General features: G+C 42.7%; 1 protein-coding gene across 9 annotated transcripts in view; it reads right to left on the bottom strand.

Moving 5' to 3' along the window:
* GRIA3 (glutamate ionotropic receptor AMPA type subunit 3) overlaps nt 1-17,722 on the bottom strand; it is a 145,840-nt gene extending 128,118 nt beyond the window's left edge. For 3 of the 9 annotated variants that reach the window (XR_014952402.1, XM_031504790.3, XM_085570482.1), the window contains exons 1-2: nt 17,004-17,687; nt 15,992-16,150 (exon numbers count right to left, since the gene is read on the bottom strand). Coding sequence is in view for 7 of the 9 variants with exons in the window: in XM_031504790.3 (XP_031360650.1) it covers nt 15,992-16,150; nt 17,004-17,094 (250 nt within the window). In the remaining 2 variants the exon portion in view is untranslated. Of the gene's footprint in view, nt 1-15,991; nt 16,151-17,003 lie in introns of all 9 variants that reach the window. The other 6 variants (XR_014952403.1, XM_085570483.1, XM_021548471.4 and 3 more) reach the window with 4 other exon arrangements.
* Between the last annotated feature and the right edge of the window lie 2,043 nt (nt 17,723-19,765).

Below are 19,765 nucleotides of genomic sequence, written 5' to 3'. Positions count from 1 at the left end.
CAGCAGGAGCAAGTTCAGCCATCACAACTGCTCAGCTTGGGCTGCTCTGATGCATCGTTTCAGCAGGGGAACAATTAAGCAGACCCATTCACAGCTGAAGAGACCACTAAATTTTGCCAAGTGCAGTCAGTCACTAGTGTTTTATCCTTGCTACTGTATCTTGTCAGCCACTGCACCACACAAATCAGTAACAGAATCCATCTCTCTCTGCTGACTGCACGGGTGTGGGGGTGTCTCTTCTCCCATAAACACATAGGATATTTATTCTGCTAACTCATCCACTTATATAGAGCTTGAGCATATCCCATATCATAAGAGGAGATTAAATTTTTGGAGAAAGAATTTAAGAATAAAACATCATCAATTAAAGTGGTGGTATTAGAACAGCTTCACTGCAGATACTGAGACAAAGGAAAGGCAAGCAGAAGGAAGCAGACAGATAAAAAGTAGCTTGCTAGGATCTGAAAAACCAATGACAAGAGACACTCAAATGAAGAGTAAGATTAGTTTCACTTATTTTCTCGTTACAAATTTTGCAGATTAAGAAGAAATCTCAGACTATGAAAGGAAAGAAAGAACAAGAGGAAAAATTATTTTCCTATTCAGGAAATTGGTAGTTTATGCTGTGAAAAACCTTGAATTATGGTAAAAAATATTCCACTTGGAAACTATCACAAGTAATGCAAGCTGCAGAAGAACATGACCCTTTGGTAACCAAACAACACAAATTCACAGCAAATCTGTAAACCTTGTACTGCCAAAAATAATTTTAAGAACCATAGTGGCATAGATCTGTTTTCATGAGGCATGATAAGTCAATCAACTCCAGCTGGAGTGATTTGGACTTAGGTATTGAATGAAACTTTAAATGTAATTATTTAATAAATTGGCTACAATCACAAACATTTTAAAACACACCCTAGCATTCTACAGCTACTTCTGTCACCACTGTGACACTGTCACACAAGTTATGGTTCATTGTACCAATTAGTTCAGGCAAATATAGGCAAAGTCTGCTCTCAGGACAGCAGCTGGAGGCAGTGGTGTTATTTCAGATATAAACAAGTAAGCATGAGTAAAACTAAAATAAAAATGCTCTGAGCACTTAAATCTATTTTCAGTCACTCATGGCTACAGAGCAAGACAATAGAAATTTTCAAGCACAAGACTTAAAAATACATCTAATCTTTATTTAATAATCACACTTTTACAAAATATAAATCCTTCAAATATACTGCAGTGTATCAATGAGAGAGCACATTCTCTAAAATGTGAGGATGTGAGAGGGGTTTTTATTTCAACTTTTGGGGTTCCAGCTCATTCAAGTTAGAAGTACAGACTGTTCCACAGCCAACAAGCCATCTGCTGACCTTGCCTCCGGTGAATCCCACGGCAGAAGACATTGTGATGGAACGACCCAGGCAACTGGGACACACACCATTAAGTAAGCGACAGAATGAAGCATGGAAAACTTTTGAGGGTAGCTGTAGACAAATACAATCACTGCATCAATGCATTTTTTTAAAATAAAAAAAAGAGAAAGATGAAGGTATTTGCTCTGAAGCCAGAAGGCTACTACTGTATGTCTTGCAAATAGGGCTTGTCTCAAGGTTTTCTTTGATTTCAAAACAAAACTGTGGTAATAAAGTACACTTAAATAGTCTCTTTTCTATCTGCAACTTCCAAGAAGTCATTTACTCTTTTAATAAAAAAAATGTTCTTCACCTCCACAGCAGAAAATTGTTTAAACCAGTTACTACTCACTGGAGTTTTGCTGTGTAACTGCACTTCACCATGAACTTGTCAACTGGTTGTTTCTAACAAAGCTACAAAAAATATTTTCAGAGTCCAATGCTCCATTCTGGACTCCTTCAAGTAACTTTTAGTACTTTCGAATTAGGGTAAGAAAAGTCAATGCAGACACTGCCTGCAAGGACATATAATTCAGTGTATCATTTCATAACCCAGCTGTCAACAGAGACAACATTTTTATAATCCATGTATTGTATGCGTGCCAGTATGAGATGAATAGTCCTGTAACTATAATCAATACCGTTCATTCAAACAACTGGCAGCAGCATTTCAGACAACTGGCAATTTCATCAGTTTCACTGGGCTGCCCAAAAATAAACAGCTTGAGAAGGATGAATGATCTCTGTGGTTATCTATAAATAATACTAATCTCAGCCATTTGTTTCAGGGGGTTCATCACTGGGAGCTGCAGAAGTCTCATATCAGCACAGAAGGCACGGCAGCCTTCAAGAAACTAAAGAAATGCTGATGAATTTTACTGTTGGTTTTTCATTCACACAGTTACTGTATTTACATACAGGCCCCACTGAAAGCTCCAGGATCCCTCCAGTGCTTCAGCAGTTCCAGCTTTGCAGGAAACACACGATCTCAAGGACTGGTAAATAGCTCAAAAGTCAAACTGGATTCACAGACAGCTCCAGTGATCTGAGCAAACCCAGCCTGGGTAGTGACTTACACTAATGTAACTTAAAAGGAAGTGTGAGCAAGTCTGAGGTTTTTAACTACTTCAGTGTGAAACTTGCCCACTCTCAAAAGAGTTATTGAGAGCAAAACAAACCAAACAGCTCCATGTGAGTGAGACTAATGCCAAGGCTGATGGGCGCGAGGTGAACCCAGGCAGACGGGGAACAGAAGGCGCCATTCACAGTCCTGTTCCCTGTCTCTGGGAAGTGAAATAGCTCCATTTTTTTTTATTTTAAAATTATGCTCCTATCTATAAAAACAAAGCAAGAACAGAGAACATAGAAAAAGGAATAAAGACAGCTGACTAACGGAAAAAAGCACATCCCTGTGGAATACAGATCCCAAAGAAAGCTTCCAAAGCCCTGAAGTGAAAGAGATCCAGTTGCTGTGGTTGTAGTGAGTCTCTCCCTGGCAGCCTTGCAGGGCTGTGGGCAAGTATTGCAACACCACTGCTGCCGAGCATGCAACCCTGCACATTGGTGGGTCACCAGTCCTGGGCTGAGGCACGCATCTCCTGCAGAAAATCTCCTAAACACCAGGAATTCTTACTTAGAGGTTTTCTACCCTATTTCACTGTACGAATTACAAGATGCTTGGTGTGCGCTCTAGGGAAAACAGGGAAGATCAGTTCTCCCAAGAACCTAGAGGCTGGCACTCTTTGGCTTCCAGGCAGGATTTGTGGTGCCATGAGCCACCACTGCAGAGAGCTCAATACACCACTAGACTGCAGCAATTCTTTTCTGCAGATATCATGAATGGGAGCCGAGGCCATCACCTCAGCTCCTTCACATGGAGCGTAATGCTCCAAAGAAACTCCATCAGATGAGCTCTGCAGAAGTGCCCAAGCCCTCTGAACACATTCTGAGCAGGAGGCAACAGCACATATGTGTGCACCCAAATAATCAAACTGCTGCTGCACCAAGCTTCAAAAATCACGTTGGTCCATCTACATCCAAAATCACTTTTAAGTCTTAAAGCCTGTTGCTCAGAAAATTTATATCCCAGCAATTAAAATAATCTTCAACTTGTAGCATTATCCAATTTACAAGCTTAATGCTAGTTTAATGACAATCAGCACGCCCAGCCACACTAAGCCAGCATTGCAGTGGGATATTTTCAGCATAACCACCAACAGCAAAAGGATTATTGGCATCAACTTCTCTGAAAAGAAAACACTCACCAGTGGACAAACAGAGGAACCTCACAACCTCTACACCTCTGAGAAATGAAGCAGGCTGTGGCTGTTTTAAAATGAAAGCCTTGATTTTATTGTTAAAGTAAAATTGTCTGCAGGGCATCCATAAAGAAAAGCCAGCTTTTAAGAATGGGTGAATTTATCAAGCTGCACATCTTTGATCATCAATATTTTAAAGTTACTACTTTTTATTCTACATTGCCAATAAATCTCTACACACTGTAACTGTAATCATCACAGCACAACATGATCCACTTCTCCTGGAGATTTAAAGTTGGACTCAGTCACAAAAAATCACCTGAATTAGGTAGGAGAATGGCTAAACTGGTAAAATAGTCTTTCAGTTTCAGGTAAATGATGAGGTAGCAGCATGCACTGTTATTAACCTGAAGTTCATAATGAGAGCTTAAATGAACAGTTCTAAGTGGACACAGGCCTTTGTAAGGGAGCTGCCCTCCTGCAGCTGGCACTAATTGATCCTTCTGCTGGCAGGCTCAGTGGAAAAGGCAGCAGCAGCAGGAACCGCAGGCCCTTCTCTGTCATGCAGAACAAAGTCACAGTCCTGATTATCCAGGAGGTTTGATCCTAATGCTCTGCACTTCTACAGCTTCTTTCATCCAGGAAAGAGACAGCCAGGATAGCAGGGGAGACTGTCATGCTACTTTTGCCCTTCCCACACCCATTTTGCAGAAGGTCTCCTGTTTTTGGAGTTTTCAGATACTTTTTCAAGGGTACTCCACACACATTCAGTTACAGAGCTGAATTACTGAGAAACTGAAATGATTCTTATCTCATAGCTTCACCCAGCCTTCTTGAAAACACAATTTTTATTTTAATCCCCCTATAGAGAATTTTGCTGTAAACTGAAATCAACCCAGCATATATAAGAAATAAACTGGGCTGATATAATCAGTTTTAGAGACAACATAGTAAAAAGCAGAATTTTGTCCAGAAAGATGCCATTTTAAAATTCATATGGAGATCCTGACTAAGGCAGACTATTCCAGTGCAGCAGATTCTGGAATCAATTAATAAAACAATTCTTATTAACACAGAGAATCTCCAGACAGTACCAAGGAAGCACAGAATCTTTGCAGAAAAGCCTGCAAGGAAAATATACTTTAATATCAAATTGTATCCTCCAGCGTATGCAGAGATTGCCTCAAATCTCAAATGCATCTTATGTGAAACAGGGGCTAGCACTGCAGAGCAACACAATAAGAATTTAAGACAGGAAGTGCAGATAATTTATCTAAATAAAGCTTTCAGGAAAATAACAGATTTATGCTGATACTGATCCAAGCTGGAACCTGACCAGGATGCAGGAGTTAGCATCATTACCCACAATAGGTTCCCCGTTTATGAAAAACAACAGTGTGTTTTTACACATGAAAATAAATTAATATGTTAGCTTTATGCTTCTGTCAAAAGACCCTGCTCTACCAGAGACTTGTTCTTGAATTATCTCTAGAATGACTCAGAAAAAGATGTAATGTTTTAGAGTCAAAACTATCACTATTCATCCAAGCACCTAAAAGACACAAGGAGTTAAATTTCACAGAAGAGTCTACAGTCTTTAATGTCACACAGCCTCTATTCATAAAAGAATTGCAAAATACATAAACCGATGCAGAGAAAAGTAGTGAAAGCTTCACAGCTACAAAAAATATACCTGTAGTTGGAAAAGGAGGAAAAAAAAAAAGAAAAACTGAAAGCAGATATGGTCTAAGTGACTTCTGCTAAAAGCAGGGTCAGCACTTTCCACTGGAGACTATTTGATTTACACTATTTTGTTTCAACTGAAAAACGAAATCTTTCCTTAGCAGATTCTGCTCTACAGAGTCTATTACAGATACTTCTGAGATACCCAGCATCATTTATAAGGGGACACTTACTACAGCTGAACGTGATCATTTTGCTGAATTTCCCAAAGTTCCAGAAGGAAATAACATGCTCTGCAACACAAGGGTGTATTCAGTTAGTTGATGAAGTCAGGAGTCTGGACAACCCACACAGCCCTGGAGGAAAGGTGTGCTATTGATTAAGATGTTCAGGATCTCCCCTGAAGAATCCATTGGCTGTCCTGGACCCACATTCCCTACTTAAGAGCCAGGAACACTCCAGGAGGGACCACTCTGCTTTTAGCCTTTACTGATTTCACACAGCTACTCTAAACCTACCCCAGTGTAAATCACACCAGAAAAAAAACCCCATCATGTATCTTAACTGTCACAGCACATGTCACAGCTGAGACAGCCACAACACACAGAGTATCCCCATAGAATTGCAGAAGGCTGCAAGCATTTACTCACACAAATTAACACCATGCCACATCAGAAGGCTTCAGGCACCTGCCCACACAGAGTAACATCAGGTCACTTCACAAGGCTGCAAGCATCTGTCCTTCTTGTTCTTCAGCCCAACCTTTTATCCCCCCATGTTGATGCAGTGCAGCTGTGAGCCCTCTGTGCCCTTTGGTGGTTGCTCAGTGCCCTGGGCACTCCATGGCTCATCGCTGTCAGTGCTGCTCCCCTGCTGCTCACAGCTGAGCCCCTGGGGATGAGGCTGGGCACAGCCCCACTCCCAATCACCACACCCTGTGTGCCTACACTGACTGCCCCTATTTATTCCAATGGGATACAGAGGCCTTTTTTTTCTTTTCTTTTTTTTTTTTTTTTTTTTGAGGGTAGAATAATAAAGCACTAAACATTACGTCCCAGTGGTCACTGCAGATACACATAACTAAGTATCACCACTTGCAATTTCTTTTTGTGTTATATAGAACAAAGTAACTGTCAGTAAACCAAACCTGATGCATATGAACACACATTTTTCAAACAGGACAGTGCAGTTTGGAAACCTTCACAACATTTACTACCCTCTGCATGTAGAAAGCTACACTGATCCATGCTTCAGAGCAGCTTCTGCAGCTGGAGCAGTGGAGAACTTCAGGAGGGTGAACTGGTCTCATTTTGCTCAGTTTTGGGCTTATCTCGCTGCTTCTCCAGTAATAAAGTAAATTGCCTGTAGATGGTGTGGGAAGATATACTATACATACTTTGACTGACAAAAGTCATCTATCCATAAAATCCATCACAAGCAGTTTGAACTACATACCCTGAAAAAAAGCAGGATTTCTTCCAAATCACACACAATTTTAGTCACATCTGTAATCTATGTTGTTATAAAAACTGGACAGAACAGGTGCTTTTACACTGAAACAGGTAAATTCATGCCTGCAGGAAGCATCTTGCTAGCTTGGATAAGCTTCACCAAATTGTTTCAACCAGGAAAATGCACAAAACAGAAATCATCATTTCCAAAACAAAACATTTGACTTCAACTGAAGCTCAGTAATTTTTTTTTAGGTCTGAAAACTATTTTTAAAAGCTTTTATTTTTAATTCTCACATTTTCTGGTTGATCCCAAATTAATCTTTAAACCCTTTTTGGAACTACATCTGAAATGAAAAATTAATAAGTCACATAGCTCCCATAATTTTGATCATGATATTCTGGGATATACAATTAGTTTCTGGGATGCACAGAACAGTGGGATAATGGTTCTATAGAGGAAGTAGCTCTGAGCTGGCCAAGGCATTAAATATAAATATATAAAAACTACCATTAGTCATGAGAATCACTCTGCTGACATGGCTGAAATAGGAAAGAAATAGGATCAGCTGGCACATGATGACCATGTACCTTTTTTCTCTTTAGCCCATTTTCAATTCATCAAGAAGTCATAAGCAAATAGGCACAAAAAGCAAATTTTTAAAAAAGAAATTCAGAGTTGGATAGTAGGTATTATGCAGAATGTTTGCTCATTCAGCACTTCCTTAGGTTCAAGTGCTTTTCACATATTCCACAACAGTAGTGAAGCCACTCTGGAGATCCTACTTGACCACTGCACAAACACTTCAGAGAAAGATGGGTGAGTACATTAAACTTGCTAGATAATTTAAAATCCCCCTAACAGTTTTGAGTCAATCCAGGGTTAGAGTTGGGGTCAGTCCTTTGCAAATCAATAGACACTAATTAGCTCTCATCTAACTGCTGGAAAAAAAAGAATGCACGAACTTGAGTTTTCTGACCAGCAGACTTCATTAGAATTCAAACTTGGTGACACAAGTGGTAAAGTCTAAGAAGACAAAACCTCTGTAACTGGTAAAAAATCAGTGTTTCACCATGCTCTCCTGTAGAAAGGCTACAAAAGTTCATCACCTGAAAAAACTTTCCCATTACTACTTTTCCCCAGACCATCTTCCCTCTTGCAGCTCCCCCTCAGCAGAAAAACACAAATTACAACAACAACCACCAAAAAGTTTTAGGGAATTTAGCATGCACAGCAGAGTACAAAGACAAATCAAGATGTGTGTCATGATGCAGCAACCCTGTGATCCACAAGACCTGATCCATGTTCACTAAGTGGGCTGCAGCACCCATATCAGACTAAGATCTCTGAAATGGAAATGAGACAAAGAAATCACGGGAGGCAGCAACCCCTGAAACGCACTGCTGCACATCTCCTGGAAAAGCTAGCAGCTGTGAGATACTGATTACAGCCCACCTCACTGGCAGAATTCAACAGACAGCAGCACTTCTAGTAAAGACAGGTCTTTCTCCCATCACTCAAATAAGCAGTCAGAGTGTGGGGTCAGGTAGGCAAGAACTGGGCATATGCTGTGCTGCAGTAGCATGGACCATATTTATTATAAAGAATCAAAGGACAAAAAACTTTCCAGTATCAAATATCTTTTCTCTCCAACAGCTTTGCTTATTTCAGGTAAAGAGCTGAAAACTCCTCCTTAGCCAAGTGATAGATTGGCTTGCTGTACAGCTGCGACACATGTTCTCCCAGCTCCATCAGTAGGAATGAACATCTTCTTACAGCAAGGACAGAAAATTTGTAATTGCCAATTTCAATTCATCTTTCAACAGGATCAAAAGTAGGCTGGATTTTGGTGGGGATTTTTTTTCTTCTTGATTTTTTTTTTATGTCGGTTGTTTTTTGGTTTTGGGTTTGTCTTTTTTAGGAAGTGGAAGAAGTGATCAATAAATCAAAGAAGGTGCTGTTAGCCTAAGCTCTCCAAGTTTTTTACTGGAAACAGACTTGCAGTACCTCTGAGCTAGAGGTAAATTTTACTACCCTTGTATAAAAGACAGCAAAACCGTGCCATTAAATGACAATTCAACTTACTCCAAATCATGCTATGAGCCACAGAGGATTCCACCATTTCCCAAGGTCAGCCCCTTTACCAGATAGGCCAGGCTCAAATGCTTGATGCTTGCATGTGGCAAAACTACCCATGGTGAAATCAGCAAGCACCATTACACACATCAGCCCAGGAGAAAGACGTGTGAAAATAATGAAGTACACACAAAATGAGTGACTATGCACAGACTGTATATCATCAGACATTAGCTATCTCTTATCCAGACAGCTGCATATATTTTTAAAGAAAGTCCTATTACTAAAAAACTCTCAAGCTATTGAAGAACACATAAAGCCAGACATATTTTTTAAATTCTTGACCAGAATTTCAAACATTACACTTGAATAAGCTCTAGCAAATATCAGCCCAACACAAGGGCAGGACTAAGCATTCGAAGCCAATCACTTAAGTTATAAGTGGATTGAAAGCAAACATGTAAATTGCACTTGAAACAAACAAATCAAAAAAACTTTCAGCATATCTGAAACATCCAAACAGTCTGGCAAAATAATTACATACAAGTGACCAGATAGGTCACTCCATTCCAGCAGAAGAGTGCTCACCTGCACTGTTATCCATTCCAGGAAAGCAATTCACCCTTCCTACAAGTGCCTGGGCAAATTATCCACAGCACTGTGTCTCTGCAGATTGATGCTCACGCATTAAGGGTGTCTGTGCCTCCTGTGTGGTGTTTGTGTCAGGGTTGCACGTTGCCACGTGCTATTTCAGAAACAGTTAAGATGATAACACAGATCCAGAGCCTCAGACACAATGGCAAGGATATGCAGGAATGACTGCTCAGAGGATTCACTGACATAACTCGCTCCTACATTCACTCTTTCTCTTTACATAGAAACCCTATCTCACCTGTTTCTCTTGCTCTGTGCATACACGATAGTATCACCACTAACACATCTTTGTGAGACCAACTGAAAGGGTACTCACTGCCTTTGAATATTTCACACATTGCTGTGCACTAATAAAATGAACTCTGCATTCTGTATCTGCTGATATAGAAATATCTCCAAAGTTCCCAACAGAGCCAGGCTGGAGTGTGTCCTGTGAGGCAGTGTGGTAGTTATCAGTGTCCAGCTGCGATGACTGCAAGCAGCAGAGCAGGAGTGTCTACCCTGAAGTCCCCATCAGATGGCTGCACATGAAAACTCAAAGATTATTTCAAATTTGAAGTTTCAAAGGCATCTGATATTCTGAAGATCAACAATAACATAAAGCAGGTGATACAACAGAGGGGAAGCTTCTGGCTTATGCATATTTAGAAGAAAAGAATCTCCATGGGTGAAATTTGTAAATTGCTTCACTGCAGTGATCATCACAGCTTCACAGAAAGTGGTTTTATCTAGATCAATAATTTCTAAATTTTTTGCTTTAGATCATCATTTTGTTCCAGTGGAAGTACAAGCCTTCATATAGCAAACCTCCTGACAATAGGTACAGAGTTTTTAGGCTGCCTTAAGAGTTTTCTTAGAAAAGGGGTGATGGCCTTCCAGTGATCTCTGCTCTCCAGCAGCACAGAAAGTACTGCTCTCAGGCAGTAACTTAAATGCCCTAAACCAATTCACATAACACCTTTCTCACAATAAATGAACACAGGTTTTCATTTATATGGGTTGGCTTGGTTTGAAATGAATGATGAAAATACACTGTTGCTGTTTCAAAAATAACATATTCTAAAACATTTTAAGGATGCCGAACTAAATCAAAATTAGCATTCTAGAACTAGTAATGACAAATTATGTACTTTAAATGGAAAATGTTAAATCAATGGTTTGTGACAACAAAGAAACACTGAAAATGCATCAGCTCTCTCATTTCACACCTTCTTGCATAACAGTCCTACACTGGCAGTAGGATGGCCTCCCACCTCCCAGACACTGAACACAGTGAACCCAGAGGAAAGAAACCCACTGTTTTCTGCAGCTCTTGGGCAAGCTCCCAAATCAGCCTTCAACAAAACTGCGGGGCTTTTTTCGTTGTTGTTAAAAGCTTCTGTCACAGGCTAGTTTCCCATCATGGCATCTCCATTTCCTCCCAGAGATAAACTACAGCTGTTATATATTTCATGGGAAGGGGTAGTTAATCAGTAGCTCTCCAACCTGCCCTAACAGCCCCATGGGTCCTCCAGGCCCTGTGCTATATAGGAAAACTGAACAACTTCCTATCTGCATCTGCACAAAATCTTTCCAAAATGAAACAAGTAAATGGCACTCTTTACCATGCTTTACTCTTCATTCATTTGGTGAACTCAGAGTTTCTCAAGTAAGTGTCCATCCATGTAGGGTATTTTTCCCCTCTAAACTGTGTGAATTAAATGGCATCCTAATATCTAAACAGTACATCAATGTAATGTATGCAGCAAAGGAGAGAAAGCTTATTCTGAAATTATTTTAAGAAATAACAAAGAAATAGTTCGAAAATTGTATAGTTCCTTCTGCTAACACTGATATCACATTAAGTTTAATGACAAATCATCTGCTCTGCCATGAAATGGAAACAAATGATAGCTGGAAGACACCTTTCCCGTTTCAACCTAGACCAAATAATGCAAAAGCTTTGACCCCTAAACTGAAGTCAGCTGCTTTTGGTGGTCATGCAGCAGTTAACCATGATACTTGAGCGCATTTTGCAGCATGAATGGCATTTTCAGTGGTCTGTAATGAGCAGAGCTGTGTAGAAAGCACATTTCCAGGTGTTTTACCACAGGACACTGGAGAAACTAGAGTATATTCCATACTGGGAGAGTTCAGGCATCTCCCCTGTGCTTGCTGCTCCTGCAAAACCACCAGTACCCGGCCCAAACTTGGCAATGCTTCCAGCAACACATGCTCATGCTTTTGGCAGAAGGGAGCTGACCACTTGCAGCATCAGTGTCCTCTGCCAGCTGGCCAAAGAGCACACAGATGCAAGGGAAGCAAATTATCTGCCCACTGGCACAAAGAAATGCTGAACAGCACCTAAAGAAAACGTGGGCTCGTGCACGTGCGCTGGAGTGCGAGTGAGGGTGCGTGTGAGCACACACACCCCCACACCTGCGCCCTGGGAGAGGGAGCAGCTCAGTTAAACTGCAAAACTGTCTGCTACTTGTCCCGAGGTATCATTTTCTGCAACACTCTCACAACAATGAACATGCACTTTTCCCTTTAAAATCTTCCAAGTTGAATTTTTAGGATTAAACACAAGAACTGCAAGGATGCTAAAGTAAATTTTTATAAGTCTGGAATCAGACCCCTTCGAGAAAGTGCCAATACAACCATCTACAGGATTTTAGCAACCTAAGGTTAGCATGTCTTTGCATTTTCCCTCTTTTTTTTTTGGTCTCTTGAAAAATGAATGCTCATGTAAAAAAAAAAAAACCACAACACATCTATAATTGGTAAAATACAAAAAGCTTTCTGGATTTAGAAGAAATCCACATAAGAAAAAAACTCAGAAAAAATAATGGGACAAGAATTTGCAGCTGATAGGTTAGATTTAGCTGAGAGATGGAATCTATCTGTAGATTAATTAGATTCTACAATCACAGCCCCTTTTCATCTGCACACATCCCACCACCTTCATTTACATGATCAACAGATTTTAATGAAAACTATGCTTTTCATTAAAAAGGCTTTGACAAATTCAAGGGAGACTACACATAAGATTTAGCTTACTTTTCTAAATATTTCTTGAAGATTGTACATAAGGCAAGTGCACATTTGTTGGCTGTAAAGGTGTACAACAGCAATTTTTTGCAATGACAGTGCAGAGAGGGAATATGAGATCTGTGTGCTAATGAGCTGACACTGCAGAGGCTGGAGCAGTGTTAGTACAGTGCACTACAAGTGCAGAGCAGAACGACAGACGTGGGTTATTTCTAGGGAATGTGATCTACAGAACCATACACACAATTCAACATGAACATGAACATCATCGGATTATGAGAAATGCATGGGAGATATTGCTTCAGTGACAAATTTACACATTTAAGTTGTCACATTCATATTATTCTGAAAAAGCTAGCTCACTCCCTACATTAGCATTTTTAAAGAAAATATAACCTGATTTTGATTTTATAAATTCATAGGTCAAGTTGGCTTGCTTTCTGTTTCTACTGATAGCAAAAAGCTGCATATTTTAAGAAATGTAATAATTTCCCTAGAGCCAACTGATAAACTTCAATTCACCTTTAAATACACTGGAATTTTCATCTGTGTTTGCATTTGTTCTCTGTTAAGATATCATACAACTAAATAAATAAGTGGGCAGATAAATACAGAGTAGATAAATACTGTATGAATGTGTGTAAATTAAATATACAGAGAGAGGCTTGGTGCTAGCAGCGAAGCAGGGAATACATGTACATAAATCAGATTATGCATCATTTAACTGAAAAAAGAATGAGAGGGAGGGGCTTAGGGCAGGAATTTTCTTCTGCTTCTAAACAAGTTTGTTCCCAGGTTGGGATATTGCCAAATCTGCCGTAGCAGAGGTGGGCCATTTTTCTCAGGCTCATGAGAATACTTCAGAAGAGGTTTTTTTTTTCTCCTCTGGAATGCACCAGATTGCATCAAGCAGGATGTGCAGCTGCACAGTAAGAACCCAAGTCTTTCTGAGCAGAGCCCCCCCCATCCCTGCACACAGGAGCACTTACTACAGTCACGCTCACACAAATCTATGCAAAAGAGAATGAAAAGTATTTTTTAATGGATGCTGCCTAGTACAGGCACTAGGCTCAGGCTACACATGCTCCTTTCTCTCCTTTCTTCAATTTCCTCTCAGCTCCTGTACCTATCCCACCACAGTCAGGCACAGCCTCCCTCCCCAGTGAAGGCAGAGTCACTGCAGGTTTCTCTCCTATGGAACCCTGCCAATTGCAAATATTGATCAAACGGCTGTGTGACAGCACTGGAGACAATATATGCTTATCTCCAAGTGAGGTAAAAATGTTGTGGAAAGAATTCCTGCATGGATATGGCAGCACATTGAAATTTTCTGCCACTCCCAGAGGAAATGAGGATATAGTTAAAGGCTGGAATTTTGGTCAGGTAGTGTGAGGAGCTATTAATTCATCCTAATGCATTGATACACATAAGTGTTAATTAAGACTTTCAAAGGTAACTGGTACCAGATTCAAAAGAATAACTGTTCTGATGGGATTTTTTATATTTTGAGCTACTGAAGTCTGTGAGTGGTGACTTATCGACTCTCCATATTCTTTTCTTATCAACACTATTATGAGGTGGTTGACACAGTACAGACAAGGTCACCTTTTCATTTTCTTTTGTCTGTTTCTTTTTTCACATCTTCTGCTTTTAAATAGGTTACTGTAGGTACATCTTCTTTGGTCTACAGTTTCTCCAGAGATTTTAATTTTCCCAATTTTACTACACTGGTAATACAGGTGTTGGAACATGCAGCCCTGTATTACAGAAAACCATCCCACTTTACTAAAATTGCCACAGCTTTTAATAAGCATTGACAAAAATCATTAGATGTCAGAAGATGAGTAGAACACTGTCCTAAACAAGTGTGTGTATCAATTCTGCTGGTGGGAGAAGAGCTGGCAACAACTTTTAAAAAACAATTAATAATTAATCACCCAAGCAGTTCAATGTATTTAGTTTAAATCCATATAATTGATATTTAGGAAACTGTGCTTGAGATGCAGCCTCTTGAAGGGATTACACTGATTAAGGATTAATAGTCTGATGTTTGTTGTAAGAGCTGTTGAAGCTGGATAGGATTAGCAAAATAAGATGCAAAGTAGAGACATGCTTTTATTTACCATTTTTTCTCACTTTACCAAGTATTTTTATTGTATATTACATAACTAACCCCTCTGCAGAAGTTTTAAAGGTCCTACTTCAAAGTCCTTTGGAGAGTGTAACACTGCACTACCAAGAAGCAGTCACATGGGGGATATATTAGAATATCAATCCAAAATTTGTCCAAATGTTTCCTTACTGTATATTTTTTAACCACCAACTTTCTCAAAATATACAGTGGGACAGGAATATAAGAACTATCCTATCTCCTGCAAATAAAAAAATAAATAAGTTATTCAAAACACAGAATTGTTTTAAAGCAAAAAAGACTAGTTTTCTGTACTCCAGTACTTCATTATTTAAGTACAATGCTTCCTCTTTGACCATTTTACACTGTGAGTATAAACCTGCAAACTGTGAGAGGAAACCTGTTCATAATGTGAAGTTAGTACATTGCATTCAGCAGTCCATTAGATCATGTGCAGACATATATCTCCACATTGCAAAGTGCATTAGTTACCCTGAAAGAGGACTCCTTTCATTTCCAAAGATTTACAATAAAACTTGCACGGAATCGAATTTGGATACATCAGTAAAACAAATATCCAGGAACTACTATTGGTAAAGTAATGCTTCTTAAAATGCAGAACACGCACAAGTCTTTCTGACAGAGATTTTGCATTTAAATACCACATTTAAATACTCAAAGTTTTATTTTGCATCTTCTGTTAATAAAAGCTCAAATTCTACAAGTGCACTGCTTGTGCAGAGCTATTTCTCCTAGCATCCAAGTGTTCTGATTCCATTTTCTCTCTCCTCAGCTCTAACATTATGTGTCAGTTTACAGTCTCCTCAGCTTTTCACAGGACTCTCACTGTAAGAAAACAACTCAGTATTTCAAGGCAGATGAGGCAAATAAGCCCCTTTAGCCTGCTCTCTCTCTCAAGGTCACTTCTAAACAGTGGTTTCTGGTTTTTCCCTACATAGTGTATTATTTGCAAATTATGCCTTTTCATACAGCTAGGTTGTAGACTCAACGGAAAAGGGATCTTGCTTCAGCAGCAATTCACTGATTGCAGCCACACAGCACTGCTGTATCAACAACATGGTTGTTTTCCTGAAAAACCAAACTAAGGGGATGAAGTGGTAAGAGAACTTTTCCTAAGGTATTCAACATAATGCTGCAAATCTACTAAACCTCCAGTCACTATACACATTTGTTGCACTGTATTGTATGACCAAGAACTCTAGGCTACCAGGAAGGAACTGAATGTAAGATAGATAACAAATTAATATATTTTTAAAAACCAGGTATTTACTTACAAGCATTTGTCACTGAAAAACTGTTGGAAGAGTCCAAGTGATCTACGTGATAGTTCAAATGGAAGGGCTTTTCTGTGGTATTTTGGTTTGTGTTGTATAGCTGCACAGCAAATCGAAATGCACTGTGCTCCTGAACAGTGTTCCTCATGAAAAGTCCACCTAAGTGAGGAGGAAAAAAAAAAAGGAAAAAAGGAAAAAGGTATTTCAGAATTAATTTTGAGGAGAAACAATGGCAATAAGTTGTATTTGCCTGCTGCACACTGCAGGAGAGAATGAACAGGAGCAGCCTGAACGTGAGCACATAACTGACAGAGCACCTACATTAAATACATATTCCAAGTCCAAAGTTAGGGTTTTAAAGCCACACACCACATCCAGGTGCCCCCTCAGCAATGAGAGTCGCTTGGAGCTGCAGGTGCACCTTGAAAACCAGGCCACTTCTACACGGATGCCCACACAGAGATTTAAAAGTCTAACTTGGGGAACCGTGGCTCCTAAATCCTGTCCAGGCTACCGAAACATCGCCACTGTAGTTATGTGGGGGACACGGCGGCGTGCGGCGTGGCAAACGTGCGGTTTCACGGTCTGCTGGAGCGGTAGCGCGGCCGAGGGAAATGATGCTCCGAGGGACGGCAGGAACAGCCCCGGCTTCACCCGCTGCCCCGAGCCTCACGGCTCGCTCGGCCCCGGCTTTCGGGCACGTCGCTACAGATTCACGCCACGACCCCCTCGCATTTTGTGCTGCACGGGGTGCGCTGCTCCAGGGCAGGGCTCCGCAGAGCGCGGACCCGATCCCCGCCGCTCGCAGGGGTGCGGGCAGCCCGGCGCCGCTCGCAGCCGCCCGCCGGCGCAGCCCGGGCACCGCCGCTGCCTCTCGCCCCCAGAGAGGGAAGGGAGCGGAGCGGGGCTGGCTCCTTCCCCGCCGTGCCCGGGCTCGCCCCCGCTGCCCTCCACACAACTTCCCCCCGGCTGGCAGGAAGGCGCGGGTCGCGGTGCCGCGGCGGGCGCTTACCTATACTGATGGTGCTGGGGAACCCCGCCAGAGCCTCCCCCAGCAGCCCCGCCAGCAGCAGCAGGAGGGTCCGGGGCGCGCTCTGCCCCATTTTCTTCAGCCCCTGCGGTTCAGCCCCTAAACCGAAACTGGCGGCACAGGCATGGGCGCAACTGGAGACTCGGAGAGGCGTCAGCGGCGGTGGCGATGCTGGCGGAGGTGGTGGGGAGGATGGTCCCGCTCCTTTCGTCTCTTTTTTTTATTCTTTCCTTCCCCAAATCCCTCTGCTCTCGTCTTCACCCCAGTCTAGCAGGGCTCATTGGCTGCGAGATTGCCTTTCTCCCCCGTCGCCAGCAGCCCCCCCCCAACGCAGGGACTTCCCCCAAAGATGGTGGGTAGCGGAGCCGCCGAGGCTGCTCCGCCGGGCCGGGAGGGGGTTATCGATCAAACTTGGCGTGAGGCGGGCTGGCAGCCGCTCGGCTCCGCTCCGCTCCGCTCGGCCCGTCCGCCCAGCCCCGGCGGCTCCGGCCGCGGCTCCGCGCTCGGGCTGCGCTCGGCGGGAGCGCTCCGGCCTCACGTGGGGCGGCCCCCGGGCTGCAGCTGCCCCTTTAAAGCTGCATCGGCTCGGTGTGTGTGTGTGTCTGTGAGAGAGGAGCGGTGCGTGCGCCTGTGGGCGGCGGGGGAGGGAGCGGGCAGAGGGAGGAGGGGCGGGGAGCCGAGCCGAGCCGAGCCGGGGCCGGCGGAGGAGGCCGGCGGTGATGGGCGGCTGTCCGCGCCCTGCCCGTGCCGCTGCCCGGGCCGTGCCCGCCGGGCGCAGCGGCGCCCAGAACTGGTGGGCGGGAGGCAGCAGAGGCGGCCCGGGCCGGGGGCGACGGGCCTGGGGATGGCCGGGGCGGGCGGGCGCCGCTGGCCCCTCCTGAGGGGAGAGGGCTGCGGACAGCCGTGAGCGCAGCGGCTGCCGAGGGAGGGATGCCGAGGGACCGTGCGCTCTCCCGAAGGGGCTGCCGGCCCTGCGCCCCACTTCCCCCCATCCCTCCTCCAGTGCCAGCGCATCAGCAGGGAAGCATCATCCGCCCACAGCGCTGTGAAGTGAAGAAAGACAAGAAGAGTTGAATCCCACACGAGGGAACGTTAGGTCCTTCCCAACCTCCTCTAAATGAAGGAACTCAAATAAAGTCTCTTCGTTTCATCCTTGATGCTGGAAAAAGACACAACACGTGTGTCAGCTGATGAGCTGCCCCAGCACTGAGCACAGGGCAGGGCTGACCTGGTGGTCACAGGGGAGCAGGGGGATGGGTGGCGGACGTGGACATCCCGTGTGCCTTGAGCACCCCTGAGACATCCCTGGCCTTCGTATCACAGGGATCTGCTGTGTGTCTGCCTGAGTCAGGTTCCCTGTGGTCTTTCATCCATCTCCTTACACTTTGCTGTATAGTTCCTACAGTGCTTTTCTTTTTGCTGCTTTGGGGCTCACAAAATTGCACAAAATGGAGACAGAAAAGCAATACGAGGTGGAGTTGTCCATCTCATAGGCCTAGCAAAGACTGTTCTTCCCTTAATACTTGTTTTTCCTCTGATTTCAGGAGGTCACTTTATGTTGGTGCTGCTCTGCTTCATTTTTTAATCTTAATCTTAGACTGTGGCATGATTTGGGTTGATGTTCAGTTAATATTAAATGCAGTTGGCTTTGCATTTGTAAAATAATCAACCAGGGCCACTGGCTGCAGCATCACATAAGCAGTCAAGGTGTAAGATTGAAGATTGCTGCAGATTACTGCACAAATGCTGATGAACAACATCAGAGATTCAAACCATTACTTCTGAAGGAAGCCAGAGGTAGAGATGAAGAGCTGGGCACCACAGTTATGATGCAGGAGTGTAATACATGATTTTAGTGACATGTGTGACACCTGCTCACTCCAAGGTGCTTGCATTGGTTGCTTCATGCTGTGTTCCTTTATGAGAATCATTCCCAGAAGATGGAGACTGTTCCAGTTCAGGCAGGGGTAGGGATCAGGGTGCAGGGTGGATGGTAATGTTCCCTATTTAGATTGAGATGGCAGTTGTCACTTTATCTCTCTTTTTAAAGAAATGGTTTTCTGTGTGGACAGGTGGGGTATAAGGTCCATGATTATATCTGTAGCACTCCTCAAGCTCAAAGCCCTTAGTACATATTACCTATGAATTCTTGTAAGTATCCCCATGAGGCATTATGTTCTTCTTTTATGATATAAAAATTTAAAAATCAGGGAGAGCTACTAGCCCAGCTCACCTAACCAGGAAGTTTCAGACCCAGAATTAACATCTTGAGCAGCAGCTGGTTTTGCTGTCGAACACTCTGCTCACAAATGTCTTTTGGTAAGGACAGCAGATCTGAAAGCTGCAGACAGGTACAGGAAGTTTAGACATTAAGGACAGTTGTCAGAAGCACGTTCCTCTTAGCAAATAATTTCTCTGTCTTGTTCCAAACTACTCACCTTTCCTACTCACCTATACACCTCCAGCCTATTTCTGATGTATTCTCTACAAAGTCCTGCTCTCCTTTTTTTTTTTTTTTTGGTGTGCTTTGCTAATGGCCTTGCATTCTCCCTGTTCACTTGCTCTTGAAAAGTTCTCTCCATCTCTGCAGCTATGTATTGCAGGCTGACGGCCACCTGCCACACTGACAGCTGATGGTGCACTGAAAAAATTATGAAAGAAATTATGCATAACATTATAGATGTTAGAACAAAGGAGGAGATAAAATAGCTGTGAATGAATGTGGCATGTGTCAGTCTGTTTCA

This window comes from Lonchura striata, chromosome 4A (genome assembly GCF_050655825.1).
Source record: "Lonchura striata isolate lonStrDom1 chromosome 4A, ASM5065582v1, whole genome shotgun sequence".
NCBI classification, from domain to species: Eukaryota; Metazoa; Chordata; class Aves; order Passeriformes; family Estrildidae; genus Lonchura; species Lonchura striata.
The sequence above is the reverse complement of the archived record's forward strand: the minus strand, read 5'-3'. Positions and strand labels throughout refer to the sequence as shown.